This window comes from Balaenoptera ricei, chromosome 1, assembly GCF_028023285.1.
Source record: "Balaenoptera ricei isolate mBalRic1 chromosome 1, mBalRic1.hap2, whole genome shotgun sequence".
Classification (NCBI taxonomy): Eukaryota; Metazoa; Chordata; class Mammalia; order Artiodactyla; family Balaenopteridae; genus Balaenoptera; species Balaenoptera ricei.
In genome coordinates, this window is record NC_082639.1 from 145,878,835 (window position 1) to 145,897,901 (window position 19,067).

Genomic DNA, 19,067 nt, shown 5'->3' on the forward strand with positions numbered 1-19,067 from the left:
CACATTCGTAACTCAATAAACATTTGCTGAATGAATTAACACCCACTGAGTCCTCTTAGGACTCTACCCTTCCTGCCACAGAAAGAATCTAGACTTAAGGTCAGGGTGGTAGGTAATTCTAACATTTCATTCATTCACTCATTCAACAGACATTTATTGAGCACTTACTCTGTGCCAGGATCTCTTCTAGGAGCATGAGAAACATCAGTGAGCAGAGTAAACAAAGATCCCTGCCATTGAAGAGCTCACATTCTAGTTGGGGAGACAGACATTAAACAATAAATGTAACAGATAAATAACATGCTTTGTTAAAAGGGGATAAGAGGTAAGGGGAAAAGATATAAGTAGAGCATGACAAGGGGGACTGGCAGTGTGTGAGCTGTGATTTTAAACTATGTGATCAGGGGAGTAGGACCTGCCAAGTAGACAGTGAGAAGGTTGCATTTGGACAAAGACTTAGAGAGTCAATTAGACATGGAGATATATGGGGGAAGGGCATTCCAGGCAGCGAGAACATTCAGTGCAGACTCTAAGGCCAAGACAAGGAGGTCAGTGAAGTTGGCTAAGAATGAGGTTGGAAAGAGGTGCGATGAGGTAGGGGGAGGAGGGGGAAAGGTGGCAGATCATGGAGGCTTTTGTAGGTCATTAAAATGACTTTGACCCTGAATGAAATAGGGAACCATTGGAGGATTTTGAGCAAAGGAGCAACATGATCTGACGTACATCTGACTTACATTTTAAAAGGATCACTCAGCTATGTTGTTGAGAATTTAGTATTGGGCCAAGGGTAGAAGCAGAGAGATCAGTTAAGAGGCTATTGCAATGATGTAAATGAAATGTAACAGTGGCTTACATCAGGGCTGTAGATGGGAAAAAGTGATTGGTCTGAGTTTTATTTTGAAGATAGATCCAAAAACATTTGCTGCCATAGATGGGATGTGCAAAGAGAGAAGGATCAAGCATTAGTCCAAGGTTTTCGACCTAAGCAACTGGAACAAGAGAAAAACTATAAGCATTTAGCCTTATCTAGGGGCTATACTTCACTCACCCGCCTACTGTCTGGAAAGTATTAAGTGAGGTCAATATGTAGCAGCATAGTGACCCACGCGGAGGCAACATGATACAGGAGAGAGAGCAGAGAAAGAGTGCTATTTAGCTGTTACCGCTTCCTGGGGTTAGCCTCTGAGCCTTGCTCATTTTCTACCTCCTCCTCGTACTCCCTTATCCCCCAAATTCCAAGAATTTTCCTTGTTGGCTCACTTGTTCAGAACTAAAGAGAATTATGCCATAGATTTAGTGGAAGACAGTTTAATGGTAGTAGATTTTAAAGAAGTTCAAATAAGGTTAACTCCATTATTAAAATGATCATGGGGAAGGTGATGATGCTGGTCATGTTTATAATATTTGCCTTTGCTGCAGAGTTCATAGATCATAGAGATATTGTACAGAAGGAGGAGGGAGCCAAAGCCGGGAGGATGGCCTTAGTCACACCATGTAAGCCACCAAACATCTTTTTTAGGCTAAAATACTTCTGAGGCTATCTGCCAAACTGTATTTAAAAAAAAAAAAAAAATGTGTTCCATGCATTTGAATGCTTATGATTGGAAAACCTCTGGCGATGGAAAACTTTATTCTTTTTAAACTGATGCTGCATTTACATATATTGAGATATGGAACACATCCATAAATAAAGTTGTGTAATTCTCTATAAAATGCATTCCTATATCCCAGTTCTTAGTTTGTCAGATCAGATCCTTAAGAATTATTTTAAATGCCTTTGTTTAACCAAAATTTTGTGTGTTGAGTGTTTTTTTTTTTTTAAACTGGTGTTTAAAAAATATTTAATGCATTCCTTTGTGCCCTTAGGATCTTTCTTGAGCAATTCAGGATGATTTGAAAACTCTTTAAAAATGAACGAGAACTCTACTAGAAAGTGTGTATTTCATAGTATCATTAAATATTGATTAAGCACCCACTACATACACAACACTGTATTGGTGGCTGAGAGGACAATGATATTGTAAAATTTAGATTTGAATCTTTTTAAAGAAACACTTTCAAAACAGGGTTTTCATTCTCTTTCCCAGTCATGCATAGACTACTTTCACAACTATTACCTATTAATAGAAAAATAACAGAAAATATAGATTATCCGTCTAGTTTTGCATTTTCCTCTCTTGTCTGAGGATCTCCCTGAAACAGAGAGAGATCCAGACCTGAGGGTTTGCCGGTTATGTTTTTAGTTTAGTTTGCCTCTGCATTTTAGGCTGTTCATTTGACTTGGCCTAAAACTGGAAATTTGTGTAGAAGTGTTTCTCTTGAGACTTATAACATTTTAAAGGAGGTTCCTACTGAGCAGTAATCTGAACTATTTCTTAAAAGTCATATGAACCTCTTAATTCTGATAGTTCTAAGCATAAAGGGTTGGATATGTAGAATAAGATCAAGGAAAACAAAAAGAGAAGAGAATCTGAAAATTAATATTTCTTCATTTCAAAATTCATAGTACATCAACCTTCTTGGTTATATCCTGTTCCTTGGTTTGGGATGCATTCTAGATGGGAGAGTTGCCTATCATAATTAGCATAATTGTGTCTACGTGGGGCTCTGTCAATCAATTCAGCAGGAGAAAGTAAATCAAACTACCTGTTCATGTGGACAAAAATATCTAAATTTTCTTTTTCAGCCATTATTCTCACATCATGAGCAGACACAGCTCTCGCCAGTGAAACCACCATGAGTGATCCATAAGTTTCCATTAGAGGACATTCAACTTATCAGTGAATTAGAATTCCCAAGCGGCCACTTAAATATATTATTACAGCCATCATCATAGTGATGGGCAAGTTCTGGAATGGTCTTTTGAACTGCATCAACTGTTTCCAATCTCACATCCTCAACATTATAAAAGAGTCAACTTTAGGACCTTGATTTTCTCCCATCTCATAGTTTATAAAAAAGCTGGCAAATTCTTTATCTTTTTATTTCCATAATGTTAATGAATTTCAATATATTTCTTGCATGAAGAATTTTGAGTAATCCAAATAAAACCTACTAGCAGCTTTCATTAGAAGTTTCAGACGTCCCAGGTTACAAAGAGACTTTGAATTTAGGTATTTCCTTCTTTTGCATTAGTACTTGGTTAGAATACATTATTTCCAAAATCTTAGAGTAAGAAGTATGAAGCTTCACTTTCCCCACCAAACCCAAACCTGCTTCTCTTCCAATGTTCTCTATTCATCCACTTTGGATGGAAACCTGCCAGTTACCCTGGACTACTTTGCCATCACCCACCCATCAAATCACCAAATAAGGATCTCTTTTACCTCCTAAATATTTTCAAATACACTCACTCTCCATCCCAAATGCCACCAACCTGAGCAAGGTGACAGTCTTCTCTGACTTGAACTCTGTATTGCTGAAATAGGTGCCCATCTGTTCACTACATCTCCATCCTTGCCCTTCACCAGTTTAAGTTCAAAATTCAATTAACTCATAATCTTAACAATATGATTATGACATCCTTTTACTTAAAAAAATGCAATATTTTGTCACTGCCATTGGGATAAAATCTAAATTCTTTAACATGACTTACAAGCCTTCATAATTGATCAGATTTCCATCTAACTTCCCAGTCTTATTTCTCAATCCCCTCCTCCTTGAGTCATCCTGAACTTTCTTTTGTTCTAATATGTCATGGCTCTCTGTCTCATCACCCCAGCCCTTTATGCATGGTTGATTCCTCCACCTGGAATGACATTCATTTATTTTTAATTTATTCAGCAACTATTATGAAGCAAAGACTCTTTATTTGCAATTATTATTATGTTATACTATTATGGAGAGCTTACTCCATGCTAGGTACTAGGAAGTAAATCAGTGATTAAACCAGGCATGGTTTCTGTCTTAATAAATCTTATTGTCTAGCATGGCAAATAGTCATGAAACACAGAATGAGATTAGAGTTATGGCATGGAAAGTATAAGGTGCTGTGGGATCAAATGTCAAATGTCAGTAAGGGTAACCATACTTAATTGAGGAGTCATTGGAGGTTCCCTGAGGAAGTACTGTTGAAGCTAAAATCTGAGAGATGAGTAGGAGCTAGTTGTGGTAACAGAAGAGTGGAGGAGGAGGGGTGGGGGGAGTGGTGGAAGAAATGTTCTAGCGGCACAGTTAAATGGAAAATATATGAGTACTAAGAAAAGAAATAGCTTTTCCTTGTTATAAGCATAAGATATTGGGAACAGGTATCTTCATTGAATATATTTTGTTGGTGGCCTGTGTCGCAAAGGAAAACAATTTATAAAGTTCTCACTACCCTTTGTTGATAACTAAGTTCAGTGGCTCTTTCTTTCATAAATGCTGTTGCAATTAAAGGAGTAAAAAAAAATCTTTGATGAGAGACAGCCTGGATATCAGGAAACTAGTTCTATTCTGACTTTTGCTTATGACTGTACCAAATGACTTTTACTTGTACCTCTGCTTTGTTGTTTGCAAAAGGGTGATGATAATATCACCCAGTTTAGGTTACAGGGTAGAATCAAATGAGATAGTGGTGCAAAAGTATAAGTACCACACTGCTTAATGAGCTTTTTAAAATATGCATTTCAAGCATACTAAACAGTTTCTCAGTTTTAGACTGTTCTCTACATATTGGTAGAAACTCAAATTCATTTTTCTTATGATTTCTAGTTGTAGCAATAGGAGCTGCAACTCCAATTTCACAAGTAGAAAGCCATCTTCAGTACATTTTAAGAGGAACAGAATTAGATTATGTCTCTTTTCAAAAAACCAAATAGTTTTTCAAAAAAACCCAATTGTTCAAACCAAAAATATTTCGAAGTAGAAAAACTGGAAAATCCAGTTACTTTGGAATCATCAAAAAACAGGACACATTTCTGCCGTGATCAAGTCCCTCAACTCCTTTATTTTTTATGGAGAAGTTAATCTGATCAGACCTTTCTTACTTTCCTGTTTAAACTTACTATCAGATCTACCAGTGGTATATTTATTGATAAATATTGGCAATATAAATGCAAAGAAAGTCGTACTGAAATATAATCTCTACATGCTTAATAGCTACGAACTTACATGTAAAAATAAAAAAGCTTCTAGCCTCATGTTATCTTTGTATGTAATAAGGCAGACATGAAATAAAACACGGCTGGTTTATGGGTCTGCTTTGCCAAAAACTTTTACTCATCCCTGAAAACATTTTATTATTTTATTTTAAAATTTTATTTATTTTTTGGCTGTGTTGGGTCTTTGTTGCTGTGCGTGGGCTTCTCACTGTGGTGGCTTCTCTTGTTGCAGAGCACGGGCTCTAGGCGTGTGGGTTTCAGTAGTTGCAGCACATGGGCCCTAGAGTGCAGGCCCAGTAGTTGTGGTGCAGGGGCTTAGTTGCTCCTTGGCATGTGGGATCTTCCCGGACCAGGGATCAAACCCATGTCCCCTGCATTGGCGGGCAGATTCTTAACCACTGCGCCACCAGGGAAATCCTGAAAACATTTTAGTCACAGTTAAGTATATATGTGTCAAATACCTCTATCACAAATATTAATTTTTTCGGGACTTCCCTGGTGGTCCAGTGGTAAAGAATCCGCCCTCCAATGCAGGAGATGCGGGTTTGATCCCTGGTAGAGAACTAAGATCCCACATGCCGCGGGGCAACTAAGCCCGTGGGCCGGGCCACAAACTACAGAGCCCGTGGGCTCTGGAGCCCGCGCGTCACAACTAGAGAGAAGCCCACATGCCAAAACAAAGAGCCCACGGGTTGCAACTAAGACCCAACACAGCCAAAAATAAATAAATAAATAAATAAATAAATAATTTTTTTAATATTAGTTTTTTCTTATATGTTCCCATAGCCACAAGTAGGAATAATATCAATTCCCCTTTCAGAATAAAAAGACAAGCTCATTCTAAAATATTTTACAAATAATGAGAACTGTACAAGTACTACTTTACAGAGATGAAGACTGAGTTTTTAGTTCTGAATGACACTTTTTTGTTTTGTTTTGTTTATAGTCTCTTTTTTCTTTGGTAAGCAATTGTATTTCAAAATAGAGAAGCTCTATTAAAGGTGTCTAATTTCAAAGTCCTGTTTGCATCTTTATACTTTTTTTCTATTACAAATTGCAGGCATCTTTTAAAAGTTTGATAATTTTATCACATTAACTATTTCTGTATTGTTGGGGAAAAAAATGTTAAAGCCATTTGAAAGGAGAAAATAGTTCATGGATGCCTGGTTTCTTTAGAGATGGGAAAGAGCTCTTAAGGAAATGCATATTTAGGAATCTCATTTAGTTGATGGCAATTTAATTCTAATCTCTGTTAGTATATGTTTGAAGGAAATAGAGTTCATGGAATCATTCAGTCAGAAGATTAGTGAGCAGTTCTTTCTGCTTTTGGTACAGTGCAAAGGCCTATTCAAGAGGAATCAGAAATGCGGGGTTCCAGTCTCAATTCTGCCACCCACGCTCCATGTCACTTAAGCCACTTAAGAAAGCCACTTAGCCTCTGAACATCAGTTTCTCATTTGTAAAATGGAGATAATGATGCCTTTCTCGTAAGCTTCTTATTAGGAATAAGTGACATACACGATGAAAATGCTTTGTAAATCAAAAGCTGCTCTACAAAAATAAATTACAAAACTTATTACTAGCTCAAAGATTCCCATAAGAGATTCCACAAAAAAAAAAATTGTTTAATATGTATTTTGTGATCTTGTTCCTGTTTCCTTTTCAATGTATATGTGCTAAATCCTTCATTAGGTGATAAACTCCTTAAAGCCACAGTGAGCATACCGTATCCTCTTTCCCTGTTGCTCTCTGGATTACACATAACTCACGGACACTCAAAAGTTGATATTCTCTCCTCTTCTTCAGTTCCAATAACAAGCAAAAGTCACTACTGTCAAAGTCTCCTTTCACCTATTCTATGTCTAAACCTCCCTGCTGTAATCCATACCTATTTCCATATACTCACTCCTCTAAACTCATGGAGAACTGGCAGGTCAGCATCAACTTAACAAAAGCCTTTATCACTATTACTAAACTCTCTTTAGCTGCAAGACAAAATCCCTGGTTCTCGATCTAAATCTACCCCTCTTGCAATCCAAAACAAGTGGAATTAAGTACATCCTTAGTCCCAGGAAGAAAGGAGGAGTACCTGCTGGCCCTCTAAAGATTACTAGAGCCAAGGAGTTCCAGAGGAAAGTTCCTCCCTGTCTGGGCAACTGAGAGGAATAAAGTACAGCCACATAAAATGGCTAGAGGAAATACAGACAGAGAAGAAAAGAAGGACAGGGGTGAAGACACCAGAATCAAAAGAAAGTGAAAGGAGAGTGTTTTCAGGGCACTGATATTCCCTTAGAAGGCTGATGAGATGCTCTAGTCTACTTTGATGCTTGAACAAAAGTCTTTATTTAATAGGTAAGTTGGCACCAGCTCCTGATACAATGCTTTTAAAAGCGAAAGTATGGTGAGGAAGGGATGGCTACCTCAGTCACCCTCCTTGGATCCTATAAATGTGCCTATCTGATCTGCACTCTGCTCAAAGTATATTCTTTCCATGAGGTTTTTAATAAGGGTGCCCAGTTCAACTCACCTTTTAGGTTTAAGAGAGGAATATTTTTATTCTAAGCCACCTCGCCCAGTCTTTACCGATATGATGTGGCTTTCACTAAACAGCCCTAGGAGGGCCCACGCAATCCTCAGGCTCCGGGTAAACACGTGTGCCCGCAGCCGGCTCCGGCTCGCCCTGCGTTTCAGCACCGCTGTCTCTGGATAGCGCCTCGCTGGCCGGCCGGCTCAAGGCCTCCCACCCTTCACTCATCCATCCCTAGTCCACTCGCTTTCCTCTTCTCGTTTCTCTCATTGCCAGAAGAAAAGCATCCCGACTTATAACTTCTCAATTCCTGCTTCTAAAGTGACCTCCGCGTCCCTCCCTCAGGGTCTGAACGCGCAAGCCCCCGCGCCTTTGGGTCCTCCTGGAGCAGCAGCGAAGCCCCGCCGTTTACCCACCGGTGGCCCGAGATCTCCGGCAGGCAACGATCACCTTTCCCTTGCCACGTCTGAATCCCAGCCAGCAGCCAGGAGCCCCCGCTCACTCCGTCTCTCTCTTCGCCACAAAGCCTCCTTGAAAAACACGCGCGATGATGCGCCCTCGCCCCGCCCAGCCCCCAAACACACACACACACACACACACACACACACACACACACACACAGTCGTACATACACTCGCACGGCTCAAACCTCGTGGGAGCCATCGCCAACCTGGGCAGAGCCTCAGCCAACTTGGGCCCGATCCTTCAACACCGGCTCGCAAAGGGCAGCCCGCAGCAACCGCCCCGCCCCCTCCCCTTCCTAGGCGGCGGGTCCCGGCAGCCAAGCCCAGGCCCCCGCCCCCTGCTCCCCACCTCCACATTCACCAAGCCATCCACCTCGCGCGGGCAATCCACTGTCCATAACCCTCAAACCTTTGCCCCGGGCCGCCCCGAACCAGCAGCCAAACCATAAACGAATCTCCTTGAAGCCCAGCCCTGTTCCTGGTGTGTTGTGTGTGTTTGTGTCTCTGAAGCATATACATCATTAACTCCTTCGAGCTTTCGGCCCAACCTAAACAAACAGCACGTTATCTCTAACCCCCTTCTCCCTTCTCCGCGCCCCAACCTCTGCCCCCATCCCGATCCTCACCGGCCAAGTAGCCAGACCACCGCACCACCGCACCCCAGTTCTCAAACCTCGACCTCCCACCAACCCGAACCAACACTCCCCTCCGGCCCCTCCCCTCCCCCACCCCTTGGCCCCCAGCGAGTAGGGTCTGGCCCGAGCGAGTGACGCCTCGGAAGCACAGTCTGCGTCCCCCTCCCGGGAGCCCAGAATAGAGGGGCTGACCTCCCACCAGCTGGATCGGCCAGCACACCTCTCCAGATGGGTACTCGCCTTACCGTCTGACGCCCTGGAAAACACAGGTGCCGGGGAAAGGAAAGAGGCGGAAGCAGTCTCCGGGGGTGGGCGGGAGGACTCACCGAACATCTGAATGTGCCCTTTGGTGATGGGATTGAAGCTGCCGCAGGCGAGCAAGATAACGTGGGTCTTGGTGGTCTCGGTCATGGTGCGGGTGGGTCCCTCGCGCTGGTCCAGGGGTCGCCTCTCTTTTTGTGTCTCGATGCGTCTGCAGAGCGAGAAAGGAAGGCGAGGCTCCGGCGGTGGATGCTGGGGACTCCAACGAGCCGCTCCAGACGCAAACCGCGTCACTCCCCGCCTCGCCTTAACGCTTGCAGCTCCGGCAAGATCCGAGGCTGCTTTTGTATTGCTGAGCTCCGTCCTCTTTTCCTTCTAGCTTCTTCACGCCTCTCGCCCTGGTCTCCCTCTCCTCCCTTTCTCTCACCCACACCCCACCCCACCCCATCACGCTCTCTTCCTTAGTGTTTATCTATAAGTCGAGATGTGGTACCCAAGCCCAGAACCCTGAACACTGACAGGCAACCATCAGCATGGTGTGAGCTCTTTCTCTTACCTCCTTCTGAATTAGCTTTCCTCTCCCAATCTAACATTTTTCTGTCCACACCTACTTTCTCGAACATTTCCAACTCCAAAAGTGTTCGATTTTAAGAACTGTTTTCTTTCTCTGCTCAAATTTTAAGTGGGGAAATGACAGTTGGTCACTTCAGGAGTATTCATTTCTGCCCGTCGTTCCCCCCTTATCTCATGGTTTTGAACTACTGAACTGAGTCCAGAGGTTGACCTAGTGGTTGCCAAGAGGTAGGGGGAAGCTGAATCCCTCCCCTGGCATACTGCTCCTTTTGTGGGTTGAAGCAATGAGAACATGGATGTGACAGAGTTACTAAAGCTGTGCTAGAAAATTATTGTGATCTTACAGAAGCTATCAAAATTGAGACAAAGATCTACCCATTCAACAAGTGTTCCTTGAGTGCCTACTATGTGTTAGGCTCTGTTATAAACACTGCTGATTAGGCAAAGTCCCTGTCTTCATCAAGTTTACATTCTACTGGAAGGACATAGACAATAAACAAACATAGAAGGAAATATTAGATGGCAATTGTGCAATGCACAATAAGTGAATGCAGTGCCCTCTCTGACAGAACAATGGGTGAATGGAGAAGAGGGGACCACTTGAAATGAAGAAGTTAGGGAAGGCCTCTCTGGGGTGGTGAAATTTAAACTGAGACCCAAGTGACAAGGAGTTGTTAGTACAAGTATTCTGGGACAGGGAAGGGCTCATTGTGCTCCTAGAAATGAAAGAAGGCCAGTGTGACCAGACTGCATGAATAATGGGAAAAATGCTAAGAGAGAAGATTGGACTGGTGATTAGGACCAAATCAAGTAGGGCTTGTAGGCTAGGGTAGGGTTTGGATGTTTCTCTAAGAGGAATAACTTAGAGAGGAATAACGAAAGGAAACCACTGAAGCTTTTAGGCAGAGAAGTGATAAGTAATTTACATTTTTATAAGATCACTCTGGCTGCTAGGTGGAAAATGGGAAGGCAAGGAAAGCATTTAGGAAATCCTCCTGGTAGTCTAAGCAGGTGCAGTTGTCCTTGGACTAGGTTTTATAGAGCTGAAGCTAATGAGAAGCAAATGGTCTCAGGATAAGTTTTGTAGACAAAGTTTACAGTCTTTGCAAATGGATTGGATGTGAAGGATGAGGGGAAGAGAAATCTAGGAAAATGTCTAGAAATTTGGTTTAAGTAAATGAGTGGGCTGAGAGTGAGAAAGATGGAGAAAGGAAGTTTCAGGGATGACCAATGTTCTATTCTGAGACAATAAATAAACCTAATAATTTGAGTTTTTTTTAAATAGCCTTTCAAAAAATTGAGATATAATTGACATATGCATTGTATTAGATTTAGGTACACATAATAATTCTGAACTTAGAGATCCACAAGTACAAATATTTACCTTTTTTGGGCTTCAAGATTCTTGGATAAATTTCTACCTATTTTAGTGGGTTGGTCATTGTTTCTTATTTAAGAGCATGTAGTTGGTGTACAGTAAATATTTGTTAAATTATGCTGAAAAGCAAATTGATCCTAATATGCATAAAATTTCCAGTTTAAAGATAAGTCCTAAGAATTGATGTATATTTGTAATTTGATGTATCTTCCCTCACAGGGGATGCAGATTATTGGGGCAGAAGAGCAGGAGATGTTGAGGGGAGCCCGACTTGGGTAGGAAACTCTGACACTGATTAGCTGGGCAATAAATATTTATTGAGTGTCTGCCACGTGCCAGATACTTGATTTAGAGGCTGTGAACAAAACAAAGTCCCTGCTTTAATACAGCTCACATTCTAGAGGGCAAAACAGACCATTAAAAAATAAAATAAAATAAACATAATGGTAACAGATAACATAATGAAAAATAAAGCTGGATGAGAAGAAAAGGAAAGGGAAATTCTCCTTTATTCAAGGTGGTCAGGGATGGCCTCTCTGATAGGATGGGATCTGAGCAGGGACCTGAAAGAAGTGAAGGAATCTGTCATTTGAATATCTGGGGAAGAACATACCTGGCAGAACAGCAAGTGCAAAGAGCCTGAGGAGCAAGAGTGCTTGAGAGTCTTCGACAAGCACAGCCGTATGGCTGCAGAAAAGAAAGCAAGTGGAAAAGTAGGACAGATCATATAGGGCCTCATAGGCCCTGGTTAGGGGCTTTGGCTTTTTCACTGGGAGAGATAGGAAGTCACTGGAGGGTTCTGAATAGAGAAGTTACATGAGCTGACTTACACTTGAGAAGTACCATTTTGGCAGGAAGTATAAATTTTGGAGTCATCAGTATAGTTTTATATTTAAAACCAAAGGATTAAATGAGGTCACCTAAGGAGTAACAGATATATACATATAGAGAAGAAAAGAGGCCCTCAGATTCAGCCCCGGGGCACACCAAATTAGCAACAGTAGCTAACATTCACTGAATATCAATAGAAGCCCAGGCATTATAAGCCATTTACAGATGTTAATTCATTTAACACTCACCATAATTCTATGAGTTCAAATAATTTTATCCCATTTTAGAGATGAGCATAAGGGAGAACAGAGAAATGAAATAACTGGTCCTAGTAAGTATGGAGCCAAATTCAAACCCTGGTAGTTTTGGTTGAGGCCCTGCTGTTTAGTTTGGCCCTGCTGTTGATCCAAGCCTACTATTTCATCTTGTTTCACGGCTATGCTATACAGGCATACCTTGCTTTATTATGCTTCACAGACATGGCGTTTTTTCAAATTGAAGGTTTGTGACAACCTTGAGTCAAGCAAGTATATCTACACCATTTTTTTTCCAATATCATTTGCTCATTTTGGGTCTCTGTGTCACAGTATTTCAAACTTTTTTCATTGTTATTATATTTGTTATGGTGATCTGCAATCAGTTGTCTTTGATGTTACTACGGTAATTGTTTTGGAGCACCATGAACCACACCATATAAGATGGCAAACTTAATTGATAAATATGTTCTGACTGCTCTACTGACCAGCAGTTACCCCATCTCTCTCCCTCTCCTTGGGCCTCCTTATTTCCTGAGACACAGTCACATTGAAATTAGGCCAATTAATAACCCTAGAATGGCCTCTAAGTGTTCAAGTGAAAGGAAGGGTCAACTGATGCGGCAAGCTCCATCGCTGTCTTATTTTAAGAAATTGTCACAGCTACCCCAGCCTTCAGCATCCACCACCCTAATCAGTCAGCAGCCATCAACATCCAGGCAAGACCCTCCACCAGGCAAATGATTACAACTCACTGAAGGCACAGATGATGGTTATCATTTTTTAGCAAAAAAGTATTTTTTAATTAAGGTATGTACATTGTTTTTTTTAGACATAATGCTATTTCAAACTTAATTGACCACAGTATAGTGTAAACAGAAATGTTATAGGCTCTAGGAAACCAAAAAATTCATGTGACTCACTTTATTACAATATTCACTTTACTGTGGTAGTCTGGAACCAAACCTGCAATCTCTCCAAGGTATGCCTGGACTAACTGCATTCATAAAAATGGGGATAACTATACCCACCGAACCACAGAGATGTGAAGATTACCAGTAATGTAGAACACCTAGCATATAATAGATGGTCAATAAGTGATACTTATTTTATAAATGAGAGAATGGAACTTTGTAGCAGAGGTTTGAAGAACAGACTGAGAATTGCCATACCAAGTGTTCAGGTTTTCCCTCCTTTACCCAGGAAAAATGGAAAAGTAGGCAACAAAATTCAATGTAACTTGCTGGAATGACTGGACACTCACTCAACTCTACAAGTTAATTTTAATAAAAAGAAAGAAAGAAAAAAGTCCAATTCAACATTCCCACACAGAACAGTGGTCAATAAATATTTACCAATGAATCAAGTACAAAAATCTTTTTTTACCAGCCCAGTGCTGAGAGAGTAACAATAAAACGTGAATTTGTAGCACAATGCAATAAATACGTTTCAGTCTTGTAGGTTATGTCTTAAGTAACAGTTTAAATTCTATAGATTAGATTAATTGGTTGTGATTCTAATTGTCTCTTGTAATTTTCTTTGTGCTTATCTCTAACTTGTGTATCCCCAAAGAGGGCTCAGGAACTGGAATATAAAAACATTGAAAGCAAATCTTGGTTCTGTCACTTGCTAATTGTTTGTCTTTGGGCAAGTCATTTATTGCTAAGACTGGAAATACAGTAATCCACCCTTATCCTCGGTTTCATTTTCTGAGGTTTCAGTTATGCATGGTCAACCTCTGTCTGAAAATATTAAATGGAAAATTCTGGAGATAAACAATTCATAAGTTTTAAATTACATACTGTTGTGATTAGCATGATGAAATCTCACACCCTCTGCCTCCATCCTGCCTGGGACCCCCAACCACCAACATAATCTGTTCCTGACATCTAACCATAGACATTGTCATGGCTGGATGATCCAGGATCACCCAAAGCAGATGATCCTTCTTCTGACAAATCCTCAGAAGGTCAATAGTAGTCTAATGCTATGTCATTCATCTCACTCACTTCATCTCATCATGTAGGTGTTTTATTATCTCACATCATCACAAGAAGGGTGATAGAGTACAAGAAGAAATTTTTGAGAGACAGACCACTTTCACATAACTTTTATTACAGTATATTGTTGTAGTTGTTCTATGTTATTATTATTGTTGTCAATCTCTTACTGTGCCTAATTTATAAACTAAACTTTATCATAGGTTTTTACGTATAGCGAAAAACATAGTATATATAGGATTTGGTACTATCCCCAGTTTCAGGCATCCACTGGGGGTCTTGGAACGTATCTCCCATTGATAAGTGGGGACTACTATACCATAATACATGCCCTGTGTGCTTTATAGGGGTCCTATATGGATCAAATAAGACCATGTGTGAGTAAATGAGTTTTTTTGGTTTTTATTTTTAAAGTATATCCTCAGCTTTAGGTCAAACTCCACAGTTATTCCATACAAAATACCTACTGTTTTTAAGTGTTCAGTGTTTCTATTGATGAGTTTGTCAAGGATGTTTCTGGCAGTTCCAATCTTAGAGGGTAATGGCTTTGGGAATGCGCTAATAGTGTATATATATATCAACCAATGAAAACAAATACCAAAAAACATACTGACAACAAATTTATTCTCAGTGAAGATTCCAAGGCTGGTCCATAAGATATAGAAATAGGAATGTCAACCCTTGCATAATACATGTACCTTAATATATATCGTGATCTATTCTCAGGGGTGCTTGTTTTAACTTAGGTAATATAATTTGGTCCAATATTTCAAGTTTCCAACAACTGGTTAATTGGAAAAGGAACCTGAGTCATTCTCCCACAACCTAAACCTTGCAACTGGCTCCAGCCAGTTCAGTTTCCAAATGGCTCAAGGCAGACAGTCCAACCCAGAACCTTCCCTGCAATAAATATCTGTTCTGATGGGCAGGCTTAAGTGTCTATTGGGTGTGATTTGAAATGTGCATATGTAAAGTCTAGCAGTGTGAGTATGTATACTCGCTTATCTCTCTATTACCTAGTCCAGATTAATCATCCATTTACATCACAAATCAGGGTAAAACTATTCCATGTTTACGAAGCTGGCTTCCAAAGTAATATTAGAGATCATCCTTCATAGGAAGTGCACAAACTCACACACACAAATGTGGCTCCCTAGTTCCTGGGATTAAGTCAGGTATTGAATATTTATTTCATGTTTCCTGGTAAAAATGATTCTGAGAAAAAAATATTATTCTGAGAAACCATGACTCCTTGGGATTCTCTTCAGTTCTCTACATTTGTATAGTTCTTTCTCCTTTGTTTTCTCCCCTTCTCTTCAAGGTAAACATCTTCAGGGATACAGCTAAAGTGATTGGCATTATTCTCCCGTTTTCCTCACAAGGAGATATTTTTACATCTGTGGGATGAAAAATGTCCCCAAGATTAAAAAAAAAAAAAATGTACCCAAGATTAAGATCCTTCTTCCTCTAGCTCTAAATCTCCCAAGTCTCACTCAAACTTATAATTTCTTTAATTATTCTAATCATATTTCAAAAATGAAAGATGTTTCCAAATTTTAAAACCTGATTATCAATTATAAACATGCCAATTTTGCTGGCACCACAGTGAAAGAAAAAAAGTACATGGGTCTTTATAACCAATAAGCATTGTATACCATTAAAAATAACAAATTTCTTCAACTAACTCAGATATTTGTTGATTTATTTATCATGACTTCTTTCAGATAATAGGGTGAGGGGCATGTACAAATCATTACTTTCATCTTGAGACCAAAGATCTCTTTTCCCAAGAGACAGAAAAATCAGTTCTAACAGACTTAGCAAGAAGTATAATTGATTAAGAAGTAAAATAATTCCTTGAAATGGCATCTGAGAATATCTCTGCCTCCCTCCTTTAAGTCACCCAAATGGAAAACACATTCGGCTCAAGGGAGCATTAAATGAAGGCTAGGGGACGTAAAATACAAAATATTTTTTCCATTACATCAATACCTCGCAATTTGGTTAAGTCAGATATAACCTAGAATTTCAATCCCATCATTTCCCAAACACAGAAGATGTAGAAAGCAGTTTGGGGTTCCACTTCTAATACCCCGAACACCCCAAAATTAAACTCCCCCATGAAAAACAGGCCCGGGAACTAGAGGAGGAATGATAAAGATGGTGTGACATGATACCTTTTATTACCTCTACAATGGCTCTAGAGAAGTAGCTCAGATCAAAAGATTATCCTGGGATATAATGAATAGCATGGTAACTGTAGTTAACAATACTGTACTGCACATTTGAAAGTTGCTGAGAGAGTAGATCCTAATAGTTCTCGTCATAAGAAAAAAATTTTTTGTAACTATGTATGGGGACAGATGTTAACTAGCCTTATTGTGATCATTTTGCAATACATACATATAATCAAATCATTATGTTGTACAGCTGAAACTAATATAATGTTTTTTGGGGGGTTTTGTTTGTTTGTTTTGTTTTTTTTGTGGGATCTTAGTTTCCCAACCAGGGATCGACCCCATGCCCCCTGCAGTGGAAGTGAGGAGTCCTAACCACTGGACCGCCAGGGAATTCCCTAATATAATGTTATATGTCAATTACACATTATTATTATTATTATTATTATTATTATTATTATTTGGGTCACGCTCTGTGGCTTGTGGGATCTTACTTCCCTGATCAGGGATTGAACCTGGGCCCTCGTCAGTGAAAGTGTGGAGCCCTAACCACTGGACCGCCAAGGAATTCCCAATTATACCTCATTTAAAAAAAAAAAAAAAAGACTATCCTAACAAGAGAATGGATGGTGATCACTAAACTATGCTGCAGAATGTGAGGGTCACCAAAGCAAAAGCCAAATGCAAATACAGTCCCCACTCCATCTTTTTTTATCCATGTGGCCTTAAATTTGCAATACTAATGTCTCCACTATGTTAAATAACTAGCATGGGGTATCTGCATCTGGAGACCACTATTACAGCACTGATCTGTTACCTAAGAAAATAAGTTTGTTAAAGAATTTTTGTTTCCCAATCTAAATGAATAAAGAAGTGAATAGGGGACTTCCGTGGTGGCACAGTGGTTAAGAATCCGCCTGCCAATGCAGCGGACATGGGTTCAAGCCCTGGTCCGGGAAGATCCCACATGCCGCAGAGCAACTAAGCCCGTGCGCCACTACTGAGTCTGCGCTCTAGAGCCCACGAGCCACAACTACTGAGCCCACGTGCCACAACTACTGAAGCCTGCGCGCCTAGAGCCTGTGCTCCGCAACAACAGAAGCCACCGCAATGAGAAACCCGCGCACCGCAACGGAGAGTAGTCCCTGCTCACCGCAACTGGAGAAAGCCCGCGCAGCAACGAAGACCCAACGCAGCCAAAAAATAAATAAATAAGTAAATAAATAAATTTATATAAAAAAAGAAGTGACAAAGGGAAGAGGTGGGATAGTGGGGAAAAAAACCGCATACCTTACTTTCCAGCCAATTACTTCCTAAATATCCCCAGAATTGTTCCATTTTTCTGTATCTTTCTGCTACTTTTCAGCTTCAGGCCACCTTTCTCTCTCTCTTTAATTACCGAAGAATTCTGGCTGGATTTCCTGCCAGTAATCTTTCCCTTCCCTAAGCCATTTTTCATATTCCAGCCAAAGGGATATTTCCCTAAAATATAAATCAAATCGTATCACTCTCTGGCTTTGAATCCTTCAACGGCTTCCCGCGGTCCTCAGAATACTATCCAAACTCTTAAAAGTCTAACAAGTCCCCTCATGATCTGGCTCCTAACTGCCCCCTCTCTTCACCCTATTCCCTTTAGTCCAGCCACAATGAACTTCTTTTAGGCATCAAATGTGGCATGCTCTCTCTTAGCCAGCAAATGCAAACCTAAATCGACTTAATTTATTTCCTGAGCCTTCTGTGAACCCCGTAGGTCTGAGTTAATGCCTCTCCTCACAGGTGCTGGTTTTTTCTGTATCACAGCATTATCACAGTGTCCGGCATGGTGATTGCCTTTTGATTTGCTCACACTCTTCACCAACATTTATTCAGACCCTAGCATGTACCAGGCAGTGTGCTTAGCACTCTGTGTTCATTACCCCATTTAATTTTCACCGAATCTCAGTTAAGCATAATAGGTTCTTTGATTATACATTACAGCTGAGGAAACTGAGACACGAGTAACTTGTTTAAGTTCACACAGCTAATAAGTGGGGGAGGCAGGCTTCGAACCTGGGTAGTCAACCTGGCACTTCTAGTACCGAACTCACCCCAAACTTCAATGAGAGCAGGAACAGCTTCTATCTTGTTCACTGTTATACCCCAGTGACTGTCACAGTCTGGCACATAGCAACGGCTCAAAAACTACTGGTTTCATAAATGTGGAATGATTTTTCCTTATGACTGGCTCCACTCTGTGCATAATTTTTTACTCCTATTCTGAGTTGGATGTCTTAAAATCTAAGAAAAGGACTGCACCAAATAAATCCTACTAGGTATTTGTAAGGCCTGTAACTATAAGATCTGTAACTATAAGATCTGTGGGCCTGTTCTTCCCCTCTCCTCTCAAGCTCTCTTTTAGACCACGGTTGTGTTGTCCATTCTGGAAGGAATAAAGTCACACCCTGGAACAGGTTATTGTCAGCTGGAAGTAGACATCCATCTTCAAAGCCCTCTATGTATGTTCCTGAACTTTAGGGCCTGAAAAGTTAGAAACAACATTTCTCAGACTCTCTGGCAGTCAGACTTCCGGATACTAATTACATTCTACCAGGGCATGTCCTGTGTGAGATTTGGAAGGCAAAAGTGATAAGAAAGCCATCTTACTATTGCTCTTGCTGCTAAGCAACACTGTTGATGTGTGTTTGAAGCCAGAACCCACATCCTGTAGTCCCTAAATTCTAGTCACCGAAGTGATGGGTGTTGAGAGGCAGTTTGGCAGCTTCCTGTGGACTACAGCTGTCACAGTGTGCCCTTGAAAGCTAGAGTCATGTGGTGGCACCTAACTTCAGTTTCTTTAGTACTCCCAAAGAATTTCCTAAGCACATAGTCCCTTGTTTTTAGTCCTTT

The 19,067-nt window shown here is 40.6% G+C and overlaps 1 protein-coding gene across 1 annotated transcript in view; it reads right to left on the minus strand.

Annotated features, from left to right (window-relative positions):
* Positions 1-19,067, minus strand: part of NMNAT2 (nicotinamide nucleotide adenylyltransferase 2) — a 206,363-nt gene that overhangs the window by 152,051 nt on the left and 35,245 nt on the right. The window contains exon 4 of the mRNA XM_059937698.1: positions 9,034-9,179. Coding sequence (XP_059793681.1) covers positions 9,034-9,118 — 85 coding nt within the window. The 5' untranslated portion in view covers positions 9,119-9,179. The remainder of the gene's footprint in view (positions 1-9,033; positions 9,180-19,067) is intronic.